Source organism: Tauraco erythrolophus, chromosome Z, assembly GCF_009769465.1.
Source record: "Tauraco erythrolophus isolate bTauEry1 chromosome Z, bTauEry1.pri, whole genome shotgun sequence".
In the NCBI taxonomy this organism is placed as follows: Eukaryota; Metazoa; Chordata; class Aves; order Musophagiformes; family Musophagidae; genus Tauraco; species Tauraco erythrolophus.
In genome coordinates, this window is record NC_141496.1 from 91103220 (window position 1) to 91123938 (window position 20719).

A 20719-nucleotide genomic window follows, 5' to 3' on the forward strand; every position below is an offset into this window, starting at 1 on the left:
ACTACACCAATAATCTGGATTCCAATCAAATGCCTCCAGTGTGTATCCTTACAATTGCTTTCCTGGTGTCAACAGAATCTGTCAATTCAACACAATGAGGAGGCAGTTTCAATCTGAATACTTTTTGGATGCATAGCTTCGTTTGAAAATAAAATAAATGTCTCCTGTAAACTCTAACACAAATCAAAAGTTCTCTTTGTGATTTTTTGACCGTAACTGCATAGACAGAGAATTCCAAAGGTGCTGCATCAGAAGGGTTCAAACTACATAAAGTAGACAGCTTTGGGCTATAAAGTTAGATCTGTGTGTCAGAAATTACCTGTACTAAAATCAAATTTGTAAAGACAAACTATTGTTTCTTATTTGTTTTTCTGTATTAATTAAAGCATTGTTCATTTCATATAACCCTAAGGTTAATACTCTGTTAAAGAGAAATTAGGATGAAAAAGCAGAAGTAAATAGGGTTGTAAATTTACAACTGAAAAGGCTAGCAGGGCAAAACACAACCAAGGACCTGCTGTTGAAGATTTCAAAAGGCATTACTAAACGTACAGTTTCGACAATATCTGGCTCAGCATGCCATCTGAAACATCTGTGTGATCAAGTAGTGTGAGGTAGTCACAGACAGTGAGGAGTTTGTAAGGGTGAATGAGCTTCAACCCCCAATGCTCCAGGGCATCTGCTCTCAGTATGACTGGTTTTCTTCTAGGACTATGTTTCCTACTGGTGTATGAGTTGTAACTTGCAAGGGATGATTCTCCTGGTGTTCAGAATACTTTTAACATAAAGTTTCTCCTTCAGAGAACACAGAATTTCTCTGTTGATTGGGAGAATGGAGAACTTGCTTTGCAAGAGGGCATGGGGAAGCCTGAATTTGTTTAACTCAGTAAAACAGAAGCTGAGAGCGCTTATGATCACAGTCTGTAAATGCATTTTATCTAGAGGAAGGGACAAAAAAAACAACAGGTAAATCTGGAAAAATAATAAATGAGTTTAAATTAGCCATTAATACAGGTAGGTTGAAAATTAAAAGCAAAATCCTATTTACTGGAGAACAGGTAGTAAGTGCTCGTACCATCAGCCCTCAGTATCCCTCTGTATCACTTTCCAGGCATTCTGCTTCAAAGGAATTGGCTAAATACAGAGAGTTTCTTACTGTAGCAATGGGCTTTTTTTCTATTCTTTGAGGATACTGAAGCTGGGGAAAAAAAAACCTCGGCCAGCTCAGATGTTTCAAGAATTGGACATGGAGACTCCCCAGTTTCTAAACAGCAATCACAGACTTCTTGAAAGTTTGGTACCCGATTTAGTAAAAGAGCGTGATGTAACTGGGCATGGTGGGCATGGGTACCAGCTCAGTATCAACTTTGCTGGTCCTAATCCTCTCTCTAACCTTAAACCCAGACACTGTGGTAGCCCAGAGCCCAAAGCAAGGCCCAACTAAGTGTAAAAAACGTGTCTTTAGTAGCACTTGTCCTGGCTTGGGGCGTCTTTCAGAATACAGTGCAAACATGGTAAACGAAAACGAATCTTCTCTGGTTATCTTATTTCATCTTAGCTGGCATTCCTGATCTACTGCTGAATCAAGTTTTTAAGTCCTTTGCAAGTGCTGAAGTTCAAATCCTAGTTTAGACAAGAAATCAGTACAAACCATTCTCTTATGACTTTACTGTAGCTCAGAGTTCTTTACACGACCCAATTTTAGTGGACAAGCTCCTCAGCTTCTCATGTCTGTAATTTGAACTCTGCATTCAGCCGTAGATCAGACTTCTTAGGTCAGACCAGAACAGGAAAAAAGATAGTACTTTATCACAGGTCTTATCCTGGGCCAGCTGGCTTTACACCATCCAGTACGGCAAAGATTTTCAATGGCCTCTGTTGGTTCGTAATTCTGGTTCCATCCCTAAGAAAAAACTTGGAGTATTTAACTTCCTTTCACATTCTACAGTGGCTTCCCTTGTTTTTCAGTCTTATATTCGAGTTGTCTCTATCTTCTACAAGAACACTTTGCTTGTCAGACATTTTTTGACTGATCAAAATGTACCCTACTATTGCCGTAGGACCCTTTTCTAGGAACCTCCTACATTCATTCTCCTTTATTTTAACTATAGTACTCTCATTCTTTGGAAGTATCCTTTCATATCTTGCAGGAATAAATAGCATTAAGCCAATATGAAACTAAAACAAAACCCAAAAATGAGTAACTGATGAGTTATATTCCTCAGTTTCCTCACATTTCACTTTCTCATTCTCTGCTTAAGTTGCACAGTGTTCTGTGAAGGAGTGTGTTACCTCAGTGGATCTGCAGATCAGGGCTAACGTGTGAAGCACAAAATAAAGATAGTAATAACAACACACCGTTCAGTTTGCGAGTTTACGTGCCGCCCGACTTGAAGAAAACTAGCATTTTCGTATTTCTGTGTTCATGGCGTCATCATCTTGTGTAGATTCAATTTAGAGCTAAGGCAGTTAATATTTTATATGCATTCCTTTATCATTAAGTAAGATTTATTTTATTTGTACAGACTATGTATGCAACCAGCCCTTATTCTGATCCTGTTGTGTCGATGGATCTTGATCCCCAACCAATTACAGACGAGGAAGAAGGCTTGATTTGGGTTGTTGGGCCAGTTCTTGCAGTGGTGTTTATCATCTGTATTGTTATTGCTATACTTCTTTATAAAAGGTAAGTTTACCTTTTAGTTTGCTTGCCAAGTGTGTAACTTTCTGATACATCAGCCATTTTATAACACAATGCTATTCCACACCATATTTTTTGTACTACAGTAGTAACTGTCGTTGCTTTGGGATGTTTCCATATTTATTAATGATTTGCAGAACACTGCAGAAATTTTAGTAGATTGACTGAAAGTTTCCAATAATTATGTGGATACATTTTTCCGCTGATGACATTCTATTAACATTTCTGCATTTAAATGTTTTTTCCACTTTGCGTACGCTTGTGAAAAAGAGATGTGCTTGCATATAAATATGTATGGAGTTCGCACATTTGACTTTTTAAAACTTATTTCTAGATGTGTAATAGTAATACATTAGGGGTTACATTCAGCTTGATGTTAAACGTGATTTTCATCTCCACTCAAGTAATTTGGGTTTTCACTTTTGACAGTTGGCCTCAATTTGGCAGTGTATCTGTGTGAATTTGAAGCTCTGAACTGAGATTAAAGAAACATCAGTAGCTGTTTTCTGCTAATCTTGCAATGAGATCAAACTTCACTTATTCTTCTTTCACTGTCTGTGAAACAGATGTAGGTTTGCTATTACACAAAGGACTTTCCTCTGCCTTGCAACATACTAGATGAAAACTGTGTCTGTTGCCTTAATTTATACAGAGCAGCCTTTTACAGTGTAAATGAGATCGCAGGGGTCAAGATAACTAAATCAAAACCAAAGAATCAAACCCACAAAGTTTATTTTAAGGTTTAGATTTCGTTCCTAATACATGTTTGAAACATATTGATAAAGTATAATTGGGGAATACTCTAAAGATGCTCTGACCTTGTCGGGGGGAGGCGGACTAGGGATAATTTCATTAAATGGAGTATGTCTTCTAAAACTAATGGCTATGATGCTATCACCTGCATATAAATATTTAAATTCTGCTACCCTGCATGCCCTTCCCACATTAATTTTCTCCAGTCAAATACCTCTGAAGTTGCATGTAGAGAGATGGCTTCAGGTTTTGAAAAGAGAATTCTCTGTTCAGCAGCAAAAAAACAGTCCGGGGTTAGCCTTAGCCTTGGATCCCAAATAGATACACATTTATAGAATGTTCTTTAGGGCTGTAATCGTACTGCAGCATAATACACGGTCTGTTGCTTGCAGATATTACATCTCCTGAAGGTTTCTATTAGTGCCTACTGTCTCAGCCAATCTAATTGATTAGCAACCAGTGAGCTTCTGTTTGTGTCTGTCTGTCACTTGAAAAACTGGTCATCAGAGATGTGCTAAGAGTGAAATACTCCTTTCTTCTAGTTATTTTGGAGTATTAAAAGTAGAACTTCTCACATACTACAGAAAAAAATCCAAGCAATGGCATATAAAGCAGATGTGTAACTGCTGGAAATATTGATTACGTTTATGGAACCATAATAACAATTTTCAATTCCATTACCAAAAAAATTATAGGCATTTTCCACAAATGAGCAGGTAAAATTTGTTCATCAGTAGTGTGAAGAGATTGTCATTCACTGAAAATGGGGGACACAATTTCCATCTGTTATTTACTACTAGTACTAGGACTGTTCAGGGAAATGTCCATATGTATTTATTTATTTTTCTATTTTCAGCTATAAGCTGTAAATTGCTAAACGGCACTGATTTGGCAAATTACCCCTAAGAGATTATGACTGCAGTTTTACCAGTCTATGGTCCTCGGTGAACTTTCCATTTCTGTAAAAAAAAGTAATATATATTATTGGATTTTTTTTTTATAGAGTATGCAATGTGGACAAGCTAACAGCTAGAGTTTGATAGTGTAACTGTCTGTAGAATAACTAAACAGGACAGTAGGGATATTTAGCATAGCGCTTTGAGAAAACAGTGAAATTTAATTTCTGAGTTAACTCTGTTAAAAGGAAGTATTGTACCTACAGGAGTTGGACATGGTAAAAATATGCAATAAAAAGTAGGAAAACAAGAAATTTTCACGGATATAGGAAGTTTTGCAAGTGTATTTCTAGAATATATTGGGGCATAAGTGCGACGGGTATTATAGGGAGAAGGAAACAAAGGATACAGGACATCTTCCTGATACATGAAAACATATGCAAAAAATATTTAAAAGAAGAAGATGATGTTGAAGGAAGTGCAGTGGGAAGAAGATGACTGGGCAACGACCATGTCTTTTGAAGTGCAAAGAGCAGTAACTCAAATAATGCTCAACTATGCTTAATTCCCTTTGTCCATGGAAGCCTTTATAAACAGATTTGGACCACTAATCTCGTTATTTACAATGCCACTTTTCAATTCAATTTCAATTCAATTTCAATTTCAATCCTAGAGAAAGGATGACTGCAGTTTCTAAAAGAATCATTTTAATAGAAGTCTTGCCCTCCCTTATAAAAGACACTATCACAGATAGTGTGGGTAAGTGGCATGGGTTGATACAAAGCATAGTTAACTGTCCCAAAGACTAGCAGTGCACGTCTGATCCCTTTGCTATTTGTTGGTCAGTCTGTATGAAGTTTTTTGCCTCTGCTTTTACTGCTCTTAAAATATGAAAACAAAGATACTGCATGGAAAGATTTTTGGATCATGTGTTAGAATATAGCCAAAAGGTCATTTCAGCCTTAGTACCTAACAGTGATAGATGGGGAAAATACTGAAGACTACCTTTCGTTGTTATTGGCCATAGTTGCCGTATAATATCCAACACAACTGAGACCAGTTAATACACTGTGTGCAGAAGTGCTCACAGATGCACAGAACCAAAGGGTTACACCTCTAAAGAGTGCCCCATCCCAGCCCTGCTCAGAGCATTGCCAGCTACAGCAGTTTGTTCGGAGACATGACCAAGCACGTTTCGGTATATCCATAATGGAAACTCCACAACCTTCCTGGGCAACCTATTCCAGTGTTCAACTATCCTCACAGTAAAAATTGTCCTATCCCTACAGGCCCCATCTTTCTTATAAGCCCCCTTTAAGTATTGAAAGGCTGATGAGGTCTCTCCAGAGCCTTCTCTTCTCCAGGCTAAACAACCCCAGCTCTCTCAGCTTTCCCTCAAAGGAGGGGTGTTCCATCCCTCTGATCATTTCTGTGGCCCTCATTGGGACCTACTCCAACAAGTCCATGTCTTTCCTGTACTGAGGAGTCCAGAGCTGGACACACTGCTCCAGGTGGGGTCTCATCAGAGCAGAGTGGAGGGGCAGAATCACCTCCCTCAACCTGCTGATGACCTACCAAATCTTTAGCTAAAAGAAGAAACATGCTTTTAAGGGAAAAAACAGATGTTAAAAAAAGCCTAGAAATGAGAATGAGGGTATCTTAAGTGATGAAGGGCTCTATAAAGACTTTTTCATAACGTGCATAATCTGGTCATTGAAGACTCCAAGCTATTAGAAGTTTGTAGAAACCCTATTTATTATGATCAACAGACAAAAAGATAGACAAACATTGTATTATTTACCCTGTGTGTGTAGTAGAACTTGCTGGTAGTAGATAATAAATTATTTTCCCTGGTTAGCTGATTTTTATAGATCATAGATCGCTACAGATCTATATGGATCACTGTAGATCTCAAGTATGTGACACTCCTTCTAAATTAAAAAAGGTGTACCTCATTGGAGAAAGATTTATGCCTAGCTTACTTCCAAGGATACTGTTAAAAATTTCTTGCCGTTTTATCACCTGGATTTGTGAAACAGTTTTGAAAGTTTTCTTTTTCTTTTTTTTTTCTTTTTTTAGTGCAAGTGTTATGTATCTCATGTATTTAACCTTGTTCTTCACGTACCCTTTCTGTCCCTTGTCTCCTTTTCTCTCCTTCCCTTTCTACTCTGCCCTCCACTTTCATCTTTCTTTTCCTCCCTCCTCTCATCTCTCTTCTCTCTAGAGTGTAAGAGGGAACTACATCTTAGTGAGATGTCGTTTGTCAATGTAATGTTCACGTTACTTTGATAGCTCAAATTAAACACCCATTCTCCATTATCTCACTGGCTAAGATTTGAGGTGGCACTACTTTGCAGGTAATGTCTAAAAGAGAGTTTTTTCAGCAGAAGATTTTCTTTGAACCCAACCTTGTGTCCTCCATTTATTCTATGATTCTCAATCATTAAATATTTTGATGAACTGTTATTTCTTTATTTGATTTAGTTATATATCTTTACTGTTAGTCAACATTTCTTAAATCTCCTGTTGTCATGCTGTTCGTTGCTAGTCAACTAACATTTCACCTTTTCTCCCTTCTTTGCTGCATTAAAATGGAGCAGTAAACCTGACAGGTGAGGAGCTAAAAGTAATCACTCTTCGTTTAATCCTGAAAAGGGAAAAAAAAGAGAAAAGTTATCACGATAATGATCTAAGACAAAGCATCTGTCAATCTAAGTGAATGTAGACAGTAATCTATCGATATGAAGCCAACAGAAAGATGTTTTGTGTTGTTTAGAGCACTGAAAAGCAATGTAACATATGCAGCCAAGTTTCACTGCTTTTTTCCGTCTCCATGAGGTACATTTTCCAGAGACAGAATAACTATACAATGTACATATGGTTTTATTTGTGCTTTAATGAAGGTGAAACAATTAGTTCTTTGCTATAACCAAAGCTCTGGAAGGATGCATGATTGTGGTTGAAGTGTTAGTCACTCTAAATCTCCATGATGCTCTCTACAAATAGACTCATTGCTGACTTACTGTTCTACAAGTGAAAATTACATGGTGATCTCCTTTGTAGATTTTTTCCCAATTGTCTCAAAACCATTACATAATCCAAAAGAATAGTGGTGTCTTGTAGAGTACAGAAAGATACAAAAAAGCCAGAATGACCTGAGAATAATAATAATAAAAAACAAACCATTCTACTATCTTATAAGTATTCAAAATATTCAGATACATAGTTGGGAAATATTTTAGTGCTTTTATTAGATTAATATGAAGTTGTGGAAAAAAATTAAATGAAGCTTATCTCTCGACAGTTCCACTGATCTTTAGGCATCAGAAGAAGGAAATACGGGTAAAAAACACTTCTTGAAAGCTGCATCGCACACCTTTAGTTAGAGCAAAGAACACTAGGACATTGTGATGCTGTGGTAGGAGTTTGAGATAGTCAGAGTCAAGAGTAAAAAAGCAATTTAAAATTAGTTTCTCCTAATAATTCTTTTAAAAAAAGTGAAAACAGAATAAATCAGATTTAAATCTTCATCGCTTCCCTAAAGAGAAGTTAACACGTGGTAAGATATTTACCAGACAACAGATGGAATGTTTTTACAGCAAAACACTTTTTTTTTTTTTTTTTTCATAAAACTGTAGGACTAGTAACTTTCAAATACTTCCTGCAACGATGTTGTTGTTTGGTTTCTTTGCATAGTCTTTGAAATCTTGCTGTATGCACCTTTCATGAATGCCACCAGGTGTTCATCATTTCCAGAACAGCAAGAAATCAATTGTACATTTTTAAGAGGGGAGCCCAGCGGAATAATAACAGATTTAGCATTGTCTCACTGAGAGTCAATTAGAAAAAAAAAAAAAAAAAAGAAATCATGAAATCCCCAACAGTAGTGCTATGTTAGAGGAAATATTGGACACCTGGAAAAGATTTTGCTATCATAGACCTTAAAATCATCTCAATTCTGTTTTTGTAAAGTAACTCTTTGCCACTGTTTGCATCTTCCTTTTACATTGCATGAAAGGTATCAAAAAGTTAGCGTTTTCATTCAGGAACTCAGAGAGAACTAGGGAAGAAGGATTCCACTTCAAATTAAAGCATGAAATTTTGAGATTCCTGAACGAAAATATAGATGGTCTTCATGGAGCATAGTTCTCTATGTCTTGCATCAGAAAATTATGCTCTCGTGTGATGGGTATCAATTTTACCCAAACAGTCAGAGTCAGAACAGACATGGACTCTGGTTCTCTCTAGAGAAAGGGAAGCATACACAAGTTTCTCTCTTCCTCCCTCCCTCTCCTCCTTCCTCTCTTCCTCCCTCCTTCTCTTCCTCCCTCCCTCCCTCCCTTCCCAGCTTGTTTGGGACAGTTTGACAGGAGTGCTATAATTACAGGGAAAGTCTTAATTTGATAAGAAACATTCATGCAGAATCTGACCCTTGAACCTGTAGAGGGGATCAGATGCATGAAGATCATGTAGTGCAGCTCTTACAGAGATGAGAGGCCACAGAGCAGATTCTTGCTTCCTAGAAAGTGAAGGGAATAGGCATCTTCTGGGACAGGTGTGTTCTGTACCCTTCTCTGTCATACTGAAATTACCCAAAGAGCGCAGGTTATTGTTTATGAGTGCTGTGCATATAAAGTGTGAAGTATTCCATGATAATAACTTGGCACGTTCAGTTTGAATTACATGCTCAAGAGTTGGTGATGTTTTAATAAAAGTACAGCTAGCTAGCTTTTAAAATAGAGGTAGTGTGAATTCTTGTCAATTTCATGTTATACCTTATAATGGTTAACTGTTTGGGTGCCCAGGGTGATGATCTAGAGGATCAGCTTAGGGCAGAATGCAGTTATTTTCCCTCAGATATTACTATATTTAGATTCATTTTGCCATTGCAAATTGTAGCTTCCCTACCCACCGTGGATAATTATTTTACCTTTGCACTAGATCAAATATTCTTTCAGAAATAAGCGTCTCACCTTTAGAATCATAGAATCATAGAATGGTTAGGGCTGGAAGGGACCTTCAAAGGTCATCTAGTCCAACCCCCCTGCAAGGAACAGGGATATCTCCAACTAGATCAGGTTGCTCAGGGCCTCGTCCAACCGGGCCTTGAACGTCTCCAGGGATGGAGCATCCACCACCTCTCTGGGCAACCTGTTCCAGTGTTCTACAACTCTCATGGTAAAAAATTTTTTCCTAATATCCAACCTGAATCTACCTCCCTCTATTTTAAAACCATTACCCCTTGTCCTATCACAACTGGCCCTCCTGAATAGCCTCTCCCCATCTTTCCTGTAGGCCCCCTTGAGGTACTGGAAGACCGCTGGTGATTGTGGTGATTAAACACTCAGGCACCTTTATTTGTCAATTTATGTGTACTCACTTTCTCCATGCAGGAAGAGGGCTGAATCTGATTCCAGAAAGAGCAGCATACCCAACAGCAAGGAGGTCCCCTCTCACCATCCCACAGACCCAGTGGAGCTGCGACGCCTTAATTTTCAAACTCCAGGTAAGAGACAATAATACCTCACTGAGAGCTCTCTGATTACAATCTGATTCGTGGTACTGTTACAGAACAGGAAAATTGACTATGTAGAAAAATACATTTTGATTGATTATGAGTTTTTGCACAATGTCCTTCTTTGCCTTCTTTGTTAGTTTTGGAAATAATCCTGTAATTTCTTTATTTAAAGAAAATTTGTGCATGAAACAAAATTAAAATTGTGTAAGAAGACCCCAAAGTCACATATGTTGTTTGAATGTGTTTTATGTGCTAAAAATCCAAGTTAAATCCAACAGTGGCTATATTAAGATAGTTTTGCCCCGGTAGGAGTGGGTCTGCAGAGCAACAAATTTGAGGCTGAAGACCCAACATCCATGCTGCATGTATATAGCAGAGGTAGAAGGGGAAGAGTCTGGAGGTTTGAGTTTTACCCCAGCCTTATTTTTCTAGCCTGTTCCAGTACACTGAATACTCTGGGGCAATTAGGTGCCTTTCAGGAGTGCATCTTCTAGTTTCCTCTGCATGTGGGAATCTTGTTGACATGCTCCAGAATCTCTCTACGATATGAATCTAGTTTGCAGCTTTCTGTGAAGCTATTGAGCATAACATCTACAATCCATTTCTGCTATGAGGTCTTTTTTTTTTTTTTTTTTTTTGCTGTAAACCTTTTCACAAAATACAGGATTAAAGTTGTTAGTAAAAATATAGTACAGAAATTAAATTATGATCTTTTTTTCCTACCATTGTACCACCTAAGACCCCTAGGCACAGGTCAGGCCATTGTGTTACTCAGCATGCAACCAAATATCAAGGAGAAAGTTCCTACACCAGGAGCTTTGTCTTGCTGTGTAACACTTGCTAATTAGCATGTTCTTAATATGTAATCTTAGCCCCAGTGAAATCAAGATACAGTCCTTGTGCTAGTAAAAGCAGAAGCTCACTTAACTCACATTAACTACAATTAGGGCTACCATTTCATTAAAATCTGAGTGAATTTGACCTAGATATTTAGGTCCTGCTGGAATGTTTATCCAACTCCATACAGTAACACACAGTTAAATAACACACAAGACAAAGCTTTTCAAGACAAATGTAGAGAAACCGCAGAAGGGCTGTGCTTTCAGGTTACCAGTTTTGTTGGTTTTGTTGTTCTTTCCTTCTCAGATGTGTGTTTTTTGTTTTCTGCCAGGTAGCAGAAATAGGTAGTGTGGTACTTCTGGGGCAAAGAAGGCAGCTGAGAGAAGGGATTGGGGCTGATGTGGTTGTGTGTTTGGTTTCTTTTACTGAGATATCTGCAGTCACCCTCACACAATAGCCCTATCGACTCTGTGAGATGTTACCATTTCTTGAACGTTGCCTACAGATAAAATAAATGACAGAATAGTGAATGTACTTTAATAACCAGTGTATGCCAAGTCAGTACAACTGCATCAGGATAGATGATTTGACATCGTTATTATTATAATGATTTATTTATTTAGATTATGAAAGCATATACAGTTCCTTGGAGCTTTCCAGGCACATCGGTTGCTTCCAGTGGGAGGGGGAAAAAAAAGTTCATAATGAATCCATAGTGTGAAGGAATGTTAGAGAATGAAATTTTACATTCCATTGCCATATCCAGATTGCCAGTTTTCACTGGGAGAGGTGAATTGGACACTCCTATAAAATTCTGGGTTGTCACAAACTTTACTTTTTAAAAAGATTTCTTAGCAGCCTCTTTCAAAAAAAACTAGCAAACATATATTTTGTGTAAGGAAAGATCTGATCAAATATAACTATCAAAATAAGTTGAAAGCTAAACTCTTGCTGTGATAAACACGAATTTCTAACCACAAGTACAAAATACTTCCAGTACAGGTGGTTAGGCATAGCTTTTTGAAGGAAATTATGGGAAAGCAATATTTTGTCTTTGATTATATTTAGGCAATAGTTTAGGCACAATTATGTTGTAAATACTTGTAAAATTGTCAATTCATCATGAAGATGTTGTAAAAATCCACAGTCTAAACTACCAGCTTAGCAAGTGTCTTGCTTTCCTTTCACTTCTTCTTGTCCTGTCAATACAGAACTTAATTCTTCACTAATATAGTACTTACCTAAAAGATTTCCTATCTTACCTTGTCCAGGAAGAATCAAATTAATCTCTGGCTTCACTCCGCGCTGGACGGAGTAACTCCATAGATAAATTTGACATTTTGTCTTGACATTTGAAATAGCCCACAGTTCTGCATCTGAGAACAAGATCTCATGTCCATATGTATTATCCAAAAATGTATATTTGTTAGATAAGCCCATATGCCAGTGAGTGGGTCACAGCTGTGCCAAGTTTTCTTTGAGTAAACATGAAAATACCCAATCTCTCAGTAGCATTTAGGATTTCATTTATAAATCTGTTATTCTTCAGGAACTGGAGTAGCTGAGGAAAAGTTAGTCACATTCTTCCCATTCTACAAGTTTCCTATGAAATACAGGATTAAAATCATTAACCTGGTGTGCAAATTTTAGAACTCTCTATGCCACATGGGAGAGTAAAGGAAAGGAGTAATAATAAAACCCTCAAAAGGTTTCATCAAATGAGGAAGCTCCATTTTGCATAGAGGAAAATAACATGTTAAGTGGTTTGAGTGGGTTATGAGAGACCCAAGACTCGGGCAAAGACTTCAATCTGCCAATCAACCAAATAACTAAATTGAGTCATACCTCAAAAGTGACTGTTTTTTTCCCTCATTTAAGTATAAAATGTGTCACACTTACAAGTAATTTGTGTAATTGGGTGCCAATTAAACAATTATCTCATTATCTCTTATGAACTAAATAAGATGCTTTGAAATGCAAGAAAAATAAATAGAATTATTACAACTCTGAATTAGAGATTCTGCTTTTTTATGAGATAAATAAGTGCTCACCAAACACTTATTCCCCTAGTTCCTAAGGAATTTTCATCAATTTATTTTCAAGATAAGGCAGAAAAAGGGTAAAACAGGTCCAGAGGAAAAAAAGGTGCAAATAACAAAAGTGGGAAAAAGTGATGTCTCAGTTTAGTCACCTGCTTTGCAAGATAGCAGGGAATTTCTTTCCTTAGTTCATCCACGCAATTTCTGTTTATAAGAATCATGACAATGCTGAAGGAAGTACTGTGGTTTGTCTCCAAGCAAAACCAGACTGAAATAGCTTTCTCGCAGTGAGCAGTCCTACATATAGCTCTTCATGTGAACTTATAGGAAGGATTTAGGCACCTAAAAAGGATATAGGCTTCGGAGTGCAAATGGCGCTTCTCTGGTATCCCATTTGATTGCTTTCAAACTTAGAGACAATCAAAATCTCCTTAGCTGGGAGACGGAGCTGAAAGTTCTACTCCTCACAAGAGTAATTTTTTTTTTTTCTCTCCAGATTTTAGTCAACAGTTTAGCAACATGTTACTATATTGAACAATTTCGGATCAGGGTCTGAAAACTAGGTCTCCTCTTTTCTCAGTGTAGGTGGCTTTTACACCTCGCTCAGATTTGGAGCTTCTGTTGTGAGACTACAGAACCCCTAAGGCTGCTTGGTAGAGCTGAATCTTTGATACAGAACACAAGTTACTTTCATTCCAGAGTAGTTAATCTACTTTGGAAGACCATAAATTCTTCTGGAATAAGAGCGACTTCATTTTGCAGTATCATATGCACATTGATAACTACTTTAGAATAGCTGTTGCAGCATGAGATCTTTCTCTAGAGCTAATCTTGTAAGCTTAGCTTTGTGCACAGAATGTAAGAACACTCTCTGGCTTAGCCTTAACTCTATGAAAAAGAAATTTAAAAGTAACAGTAATTTTTTGTCAAGTGTACTTTAGGCATCCTTGCTAAATTTTCATGGATGCCAAACTACTAGTGAATCAGGGTCATCTTTAATTTTTCCCATTTTCCATGTCCAAATTTCAAATATGTATTTCTTTCTACCTTTTTGATAAGGGTAAGTATCAGTAACAATAACAACTGTTACTGATTCTGTCCTTTTTCTATAAAGGGACAACATCTTAGCCAATGTAGATTGGTATGTGGGAGAGTATTCTGTGTTATTAAATAAAAATGAGAGTGTAATAAATCAATTATTAGAATCACTATGGACCTGAAATACCACTCATTTCATAAGGAAATTTCTGTGAAGATAATGTGTCACATTTTCAGTTCATCTAGATTGTGTTCTGCAAACTAGCAGCTATGCATTTCGTTTAATTTCCACCTTCCTTCTTGTTTATTGTGGGCGTGTCAACCCGCAGGTCCAAATTTGTGAATAAACGTGTGTTCCTTCAACGTTTTCAAAAGCCCTTATCATAAACCCTGGCAACAAAGGAAATCCTGATTTAACATGCTAAACAAGGCCACAACACCCACTGGTTTCAGCGGAGTAAAGGAGCATACTTAACAGGTTGAATGCCTGTTAATATGCAGATCAGTTCTGACCTTGCTCTCTCAGTTTTCCCTTGAAATTGTGGCACATATGGTATCCCATGTTCCTTAGTCATGTGTTCACCACAGATTAACCAGAAGATAATTCTACACTGTGATTAAACCATACATTCTCATTTAATTCACGTGGAGGGGTTACTGTTAGGCTGCATAAGATCAATCACATTTGGCAATGTGATTCTACCAAATCTGGAAATAAAAGCTTCTTATCAATACAGTTTCAGCTGTGTTTTGCACGTGGTGGTTTGTGGTTTAGTTTGTCGTTTGTTTGGTTGTTTTTTTTCTATTTGAATTTTTAAGTGTTTTTGTCTCTTTGTTTTCTTGTTTGAAAGCATGTTTTCGGCATGATATTTCTTCTGACTTTCTAGCATGTCACGGGATCTGTTGTAATTCAGCTGTATTTTGTCTTTAATTTTTTGTGTTTTCATAGCATATATTGATTGATGTGGAGGTGTGTCAGCAAATAAGTGTATTTTCTTATTTGTAGCCTCAAAAATAAGTGTGTTTAACTGTATTTTGGGTGGGTTTTTGAGTCAGGTTCTACACCTGCTGTTCATACGCAACTCACGTTAAGCTCAAGTAGGAGCCTCATGCTTTTCCATGAGAAATTATGAGATCCTAAAATGTTCATTCAGAGCATATTCTGTTATGATGCTTGTTATGATTCATAGACTGATTACACAACAAAAGTCCTCCAGCAGTTCTTTTAAAAAGGAGATACTTTTATCATCTCAGTAGAGCACATTTTATGTGTTTAAAACCTGAAAGTATACCAAATGCAATTACTTCACTTCGTAAGTTAACTGCAAAATATTGTTTGAAGAATATTAATACATGTCCAAGTGTAAGTGCCTAAAATGAGTTGTGGAGAAAGGCGTTATATGCAGTCAAAATTTGCCAATTTCTGAAGTTGTAAGCAATTTCTTTTTTTCCTTAGAAAAGACAGGTTTATGTCAAATTTCATTTTGTACCAAGTAATATGAAATCTTCCTTAGGAGTCAAGTGGCATAGAGAGGAGCATATAAACAAAAAGAGTTTTAAAAAGAACAAATGTTCAGCATCTTTAAAAAAAAAAAAATCCTTCCCAGTAAGCTAATTATTGAGATTTGTGTTCATGGTGCTGGTGGCTTAGTCAGGTTCATCATATAATGAGCAGTTCTCATTCTCTTTGGTTTTATGTCCTTTCTGTTTACAGTAGGGTAACTGGACCTTTAGACATCTTCTTAGTTGAATTTCCAGACGCTGTTTTGTGCATGTCTGAAGTGCCTGTATGTACGAGATTGAATGATTATGATGGTCTACTGCTGTTACTAATTTGTTTCCCATTTCCAATTGGCTTTTACTTTTTACAGCTTTGAGCAGTAATTCAGTCCCCTACGCCTCCCTGATTGGCTCTGTGTCCTCCCTCTCTAGCCAAACTACCACTCAGTCCTTATATGATAATAACTCTCTCCCACGATTCGCTCGAAAAGGTCTAAACATCTTTGTCTCTATTATTTTCTCTGTTCAAGCACTGTTTTAGATGTACATCAGTCCACCTCCATTTCTGGATCAATCCAGAGTTCTCTTGTGCCTTTTCACTCACATATTTTCCATAGGGGTGCTTGATCTGGATCAATCAGTGTAATTATTAGATGACTGTCACCCACACTCGTTTTGAGAATAGCCAAGTTTAAGTGAAATTTCTGACAAAATGGGAGACAACCAGAACTGATTCAATTTATTAATTGAAATCTATAAAAAATCTCCCCGTTATTCTGCTTTGTTAGTTGGCTGACAGCTTGCCTTAATATCTCCTTTAAATAATGTCTCACCATCACAGATGTGCTATGAAGGTAATATATAAGTATACTTGTATAGGGTCAGAAGAATTAGGGCCAGTGCTGCTGGACATTATTTGGGACTCTACTATGATGCCTGATATGTCAAAGAATCAAAAAGAAAACAAGAATTTAATAAAAAAAAAAAACGATGTGCTATAGTGTGACTGTGTTGTAATCACATGGTCATTTTCAGCTACGTTTACAGCAAACAAAAGTTAACTGTCTTAGGCATGCTCTTGAAATTCACGGTGACAAAGCAAACTGCATTGTGCAACATGGCTTCCAGCTTGAGCCCCCTTGAGCCATCACTGTTTTCCCTTTGTAATTTCAAGAGATTCTGGGGTTCACTAGCTTAATTTTTCTAGCCAGCTCTGATTTCTTCCCACAAGAAATTGAAAACTCACTTTCATTTTAGGTGTGATAGTATAAAGCATGAAGAGAAGAATGTAAGCATTTTGGAGAAGGGTCATGAAGACCAATAGCATGAAACAAACATGTTCACAAATTTTTGCCTGGCAAATCTTCAGCTGGCAGATTGTTCTAGTTGACCCCACATCTTTTCTGTCTTTCTTCTGCCTTGCTGTCCCTATACTCCATTCCACACCCATCTCTATCTGTGATTCCCGGCTCTTCTTTTTCACACAGTATCTTCATCAGTGGACAAAGATGTTTACACCTGAAGTAGATTGTAGGTACTTTTGGGGGTTGATAAATGGGGTTTCAGATTAAGCATATTTTAAGGTACTAGTGCAGTCAGTATGTGTGTCCAGCCAAACTGTACAACCCCTGCCTCTACAATCTGCTACTAGTGAAAACATTTTTGAAGTTCTAATTGTCTGATGTCCAGTGTTGTCTTCAGTGACTCTTGTCTAAAAGCAATGGTGCATGTTATTCTAGTCATTCATAGTTGCATGTGAATGTCACTCACCTCAAAGTTTCATAAAATGTTTAAGTATTTCTAATTTAGCCAGAATAGGTAGTCAGTCCTCTCGACCTTGATGCATTATTATTAAACCTCAAGCTATCCATTTCATTTTTTATAATTTATTTTATAAGTTAGTTTTATGTTGGTTTGAGGTTTCTTTGTTTTTTACCATTTCCTTTGCAGGTTCAGGTGTCTTCGGTTACCTCGGTAACCTTCATTCTCGAAGTTCATTTTTCTCGATTATGCATAAGTCACTTTGTTTTCTGTCAAAACACTATTCTTTCCCCTCTAGGGCTCTTTCAGTGTCTGTTTCTCAGCTCACCTTTCCTCATCTAATTCAATGGAGTACCCATTTCATGCAGTACAGGAGAAGGAGTTTGACATTAAGAGTCATTACTCAAAGCAAAGGTCAACATCAGGTCTAACTGTCTCATTTTTCCATGCCTAGCTAACCTCATCGACTCATATCACAGTAACTCTTTCCTCTACACTAGGAATGTTAGCTTTGGGAATATGCTTGGTGACTTCTTTTAATTTGGCTTCAGAGCTCATCTATCCAGAGCATGTCCTGCTTTGAGTAACCAAACTATTTGCCTGCTTCTCTCACATATGACATGTTTACTACTTACACATTTCTAGCCATTCTAACCACTGCATTTTCTAAATTTTAGACCTATGCTACCACTGCAGTTTACTTTTAATTCTGTTCTTCTTTCTTATTCAACAGGTATGGCTAGTCATCCTCCAATACCTATCTTGGAACTTGCAGATCACATAGAAAGATTGAAAGCAAATGACAATTTGAAGTTCTCACAGGAGTACGAGGTAATTTTCCCCACTTTCTCATTATTCACATTGTTTAAAATGTCATGCTTTCTGTTTCTCTAGACTCTTTTCTTACATGTACCCACCCTGATGGTGTCAGTTTTGTGTGATGCTAAAACGACGATAAAGAAAGTTCTCTGTGTAAAATGACCTCATTGGTGAGGTGGCTCCTTTGCATGTAACAATCTGTTCTCTTTTCATAAGGATATAAGCAGATTCTATGGGCACATACTTGAAGTAGCACGTGAGTGATACAGCACTTAGTCTTTTTAATATACACAAGCATCCATCTACTCTGCAGTTGAAAGATCCTTGGATTATTTAAAAATTCTCCTTTGTAATGTTGACATCACAGATACAGTACGAGGTCCAAAGAAGTTACAGTCCACAGTGTTAATTTTGCATGGATTAAAATAATTTGCAATTGGCCTGGTGTCTTTCCTAACATAACAGTTTCAAGACATGATATTTTCCACCTGTCAATAATGTCACAGTAATTGGTAATCTGAATGATGGTCTATAAGAGCCTGAAGGAATTCAACTGGAAGAGAGTAATCATTTACAAACCACCTTGTCAGTAATCCGTGGAGTATACCTCCCCAGATAGGCATTGTTAGTGTAGAGAGTAGCAGTCTCTCATGTCAGTAATTTGTGGCTGAAGGGATTTACAGACGTCCATTAAACACAATAAATTATAGCTGTTTCTTCAATACCAATGTTGTCTATGTCAAAAATCTGTGGGAAAAGCCTGCACTGAACCATCAGAAAAAGAGTGCTTCTTCAGAGCGGCTGTGGGCCATCGTGCCGGTGATCCCAGGATTGACAAACAGCTCCCAGAGAGGTCACTGACACAATATTTTCTTAGTAATCTCTTGTGTCACTAATCCTTGCTTAAAACTCTTCAAGATTTTGTTAGCATGGTGGAGTGAAAACCCATGCTACTGTCATTTTTTTAGGGACTGCACATTCATTGCATTTGAAGGTTCATACGAACACCGACGGTGCAATAAAAAACACTGAAGAAGACTTAAATGTTGGTTCCATAGTAACGTGTGGCTGCACGGTACAGAGATCCTGTAAATGCCCAATGTATTGAAAAAGCCTTGACAGAAAATGTTAAAAATTAATACTAACTGCTATGAGAGAGAACTGCAATTGCTTATTATTTAATTGAACGTGCTGTTCAGAAAGACCTTAAGACTGCTCTAAAAAATAATCTCGTTAGATGTCAAAAATAAAATATAATCTCTACAATTCATGGAAATAAATCTGTTTGACGAGCATCTCAGGATTGCTCTTTACTATTGCAACAACAAAAAATGTGGGAGTGTCTTCCACATTTCTGTAAGAAAATCCTGTGTTCTTAAGTACAAAGATTATAGTATATAAAGAATAAGACAGGGAAGTTTATGTAACAGAATGTTCACCATAAAAAAAACCCTAACATTTAGTGAAAATTTGGCAATCGTTTCCTGTTATACTATGGGCAGATTCCTAGGAATATCTGTGTAGGAAATGCCATTTAATAAATAAAAAATTCATTGCAAGTCATATAATATAACTTCCATAAAAATAAATGATACGCCTTTACTGTGTTTTGAGCATGTTGTGGAGATGACATAGTTCTATGAAAAGAAGACTTAAAAGTTTTGGCGTTTTATATTTTGTTTATTATTTAAATCATTAAAATCATCTTGAGAATGTAGTCTTAACCATTTACAGCCAGCATTGTGAAGATACATTAAATCACTAAATTCTTAGTATCTGTCCCTCCAGAACTTTTTACCAGTCCGTGTAAACAGCCCAGCTTTCACATTCTTCTTCTTGTTGTTTTACAAAACATGCCATCTGGGACAAGGCCATCAGACATTCGACATTAAAACGTGGGCAACTGCAGATCAGCATCGACCTTCATTCCCATTGCGCTGCCCACGGGGGTTCGATATTTATCTCTGAAATTCCAGCTTTAGCGATACCGTTTGGTTTCCATCTAGTCCCAGGTTCATCCATTTTGAGACAGAAGAGTGAAAGCCACTGCAGTTTGGTGTCATGGTCTAGTCCAGGCGGTGGGCTAAGGCTGCCGGTTGATGATCGCTGTAAGTCATCTCCCTGTCTTGGCTGTGCATTCCTGTTGCCTCTCTTGTGCCAGTCCTGGCACTAGCCTATGTGCAGCTGTTCAAGGATTATCTCAGGAAATAGATTCAGCTGAAAACTAATTGTTTTATTTTTCTTTGTTGTTTTCAGTTGGATCAATTCCCTGAACTAGCTCACCACATGGCTGCGTGAGCTCTAGTGCCAGCGAAAGGGAGCTGGTGAGAACATTTGTGGCCGGGGATTGGGACCTTCTCTTTCAGCAGCAGTCCTCACTAATGTCTCTTAAAAGCAGCTACCCAATTCCGAGGCAGAAAATGGGTACAGATGGTAACAGTTCAGTTATTATCACTTCAGATTATGTCTGAGCTGGTGACACAGGAGGAAAAAGAGATGTTTTTCATCTTCAAGAGTTAGAGGTGTAACGTGGCAGGAAACCACTGACCTTGATGGACAGTTATAATGTCATCCAGTTAATTCCCATTTGGGGAAACGAACATTTTTCATCGAATACCACTGATGAATTTTTTTTTTTTTTTCATAATGCCCCTTCCTCCTTGGCATTCCATTATTTTATTTACTTTTATGGAATTTCTTACATTGCAAGGGTGAAAATATTCGAAAATAGACCGATAGTAAACAGCAGCTATTATGACAACTTTGTGATACCATAAAATAAAATATATATGCAGTTTCTGATGAACTTGTCTTCGCATCCAGGTTGTAGAATTTCTTTCAGGAGGTTAGCTCC

The 20719-nt window shown here is 37.4% G+C and overlaps 1 protein-coding gene across 1 annotated transcript in view; it reads left to right on the top strand.

The window, feature by feature from the left end:
* Window positions 1-20719, top strand: part of PTPRD (protein tyrosine phosphatase receptor type D) — a 230889-nt gene that overhangs the window by 132496 nt on the left and 77674 nt on the right. Inside the window, exons 23-27 of the mRNA XM_086629922.1 lie at window positions 2526-2686; window positions 6948-6962; window positions 9744-9856; window positions 15657-15776; window positions 17780-17877. Of these exons, the coding sequence (XP_086486048.1) occupies window positions 2526-2686; window positions 6948-6962; window positions 9744-9856; window positions 15657-15776; window positions 17780-17877 (507 nt within the window). The remainder of the gene's footprint in view (window positions 1-2525; window positions 2687-6947; window positions 6963-9743; window positions 9857-15656; window positions 15777-17779; window positions 17878-20719) is intronic.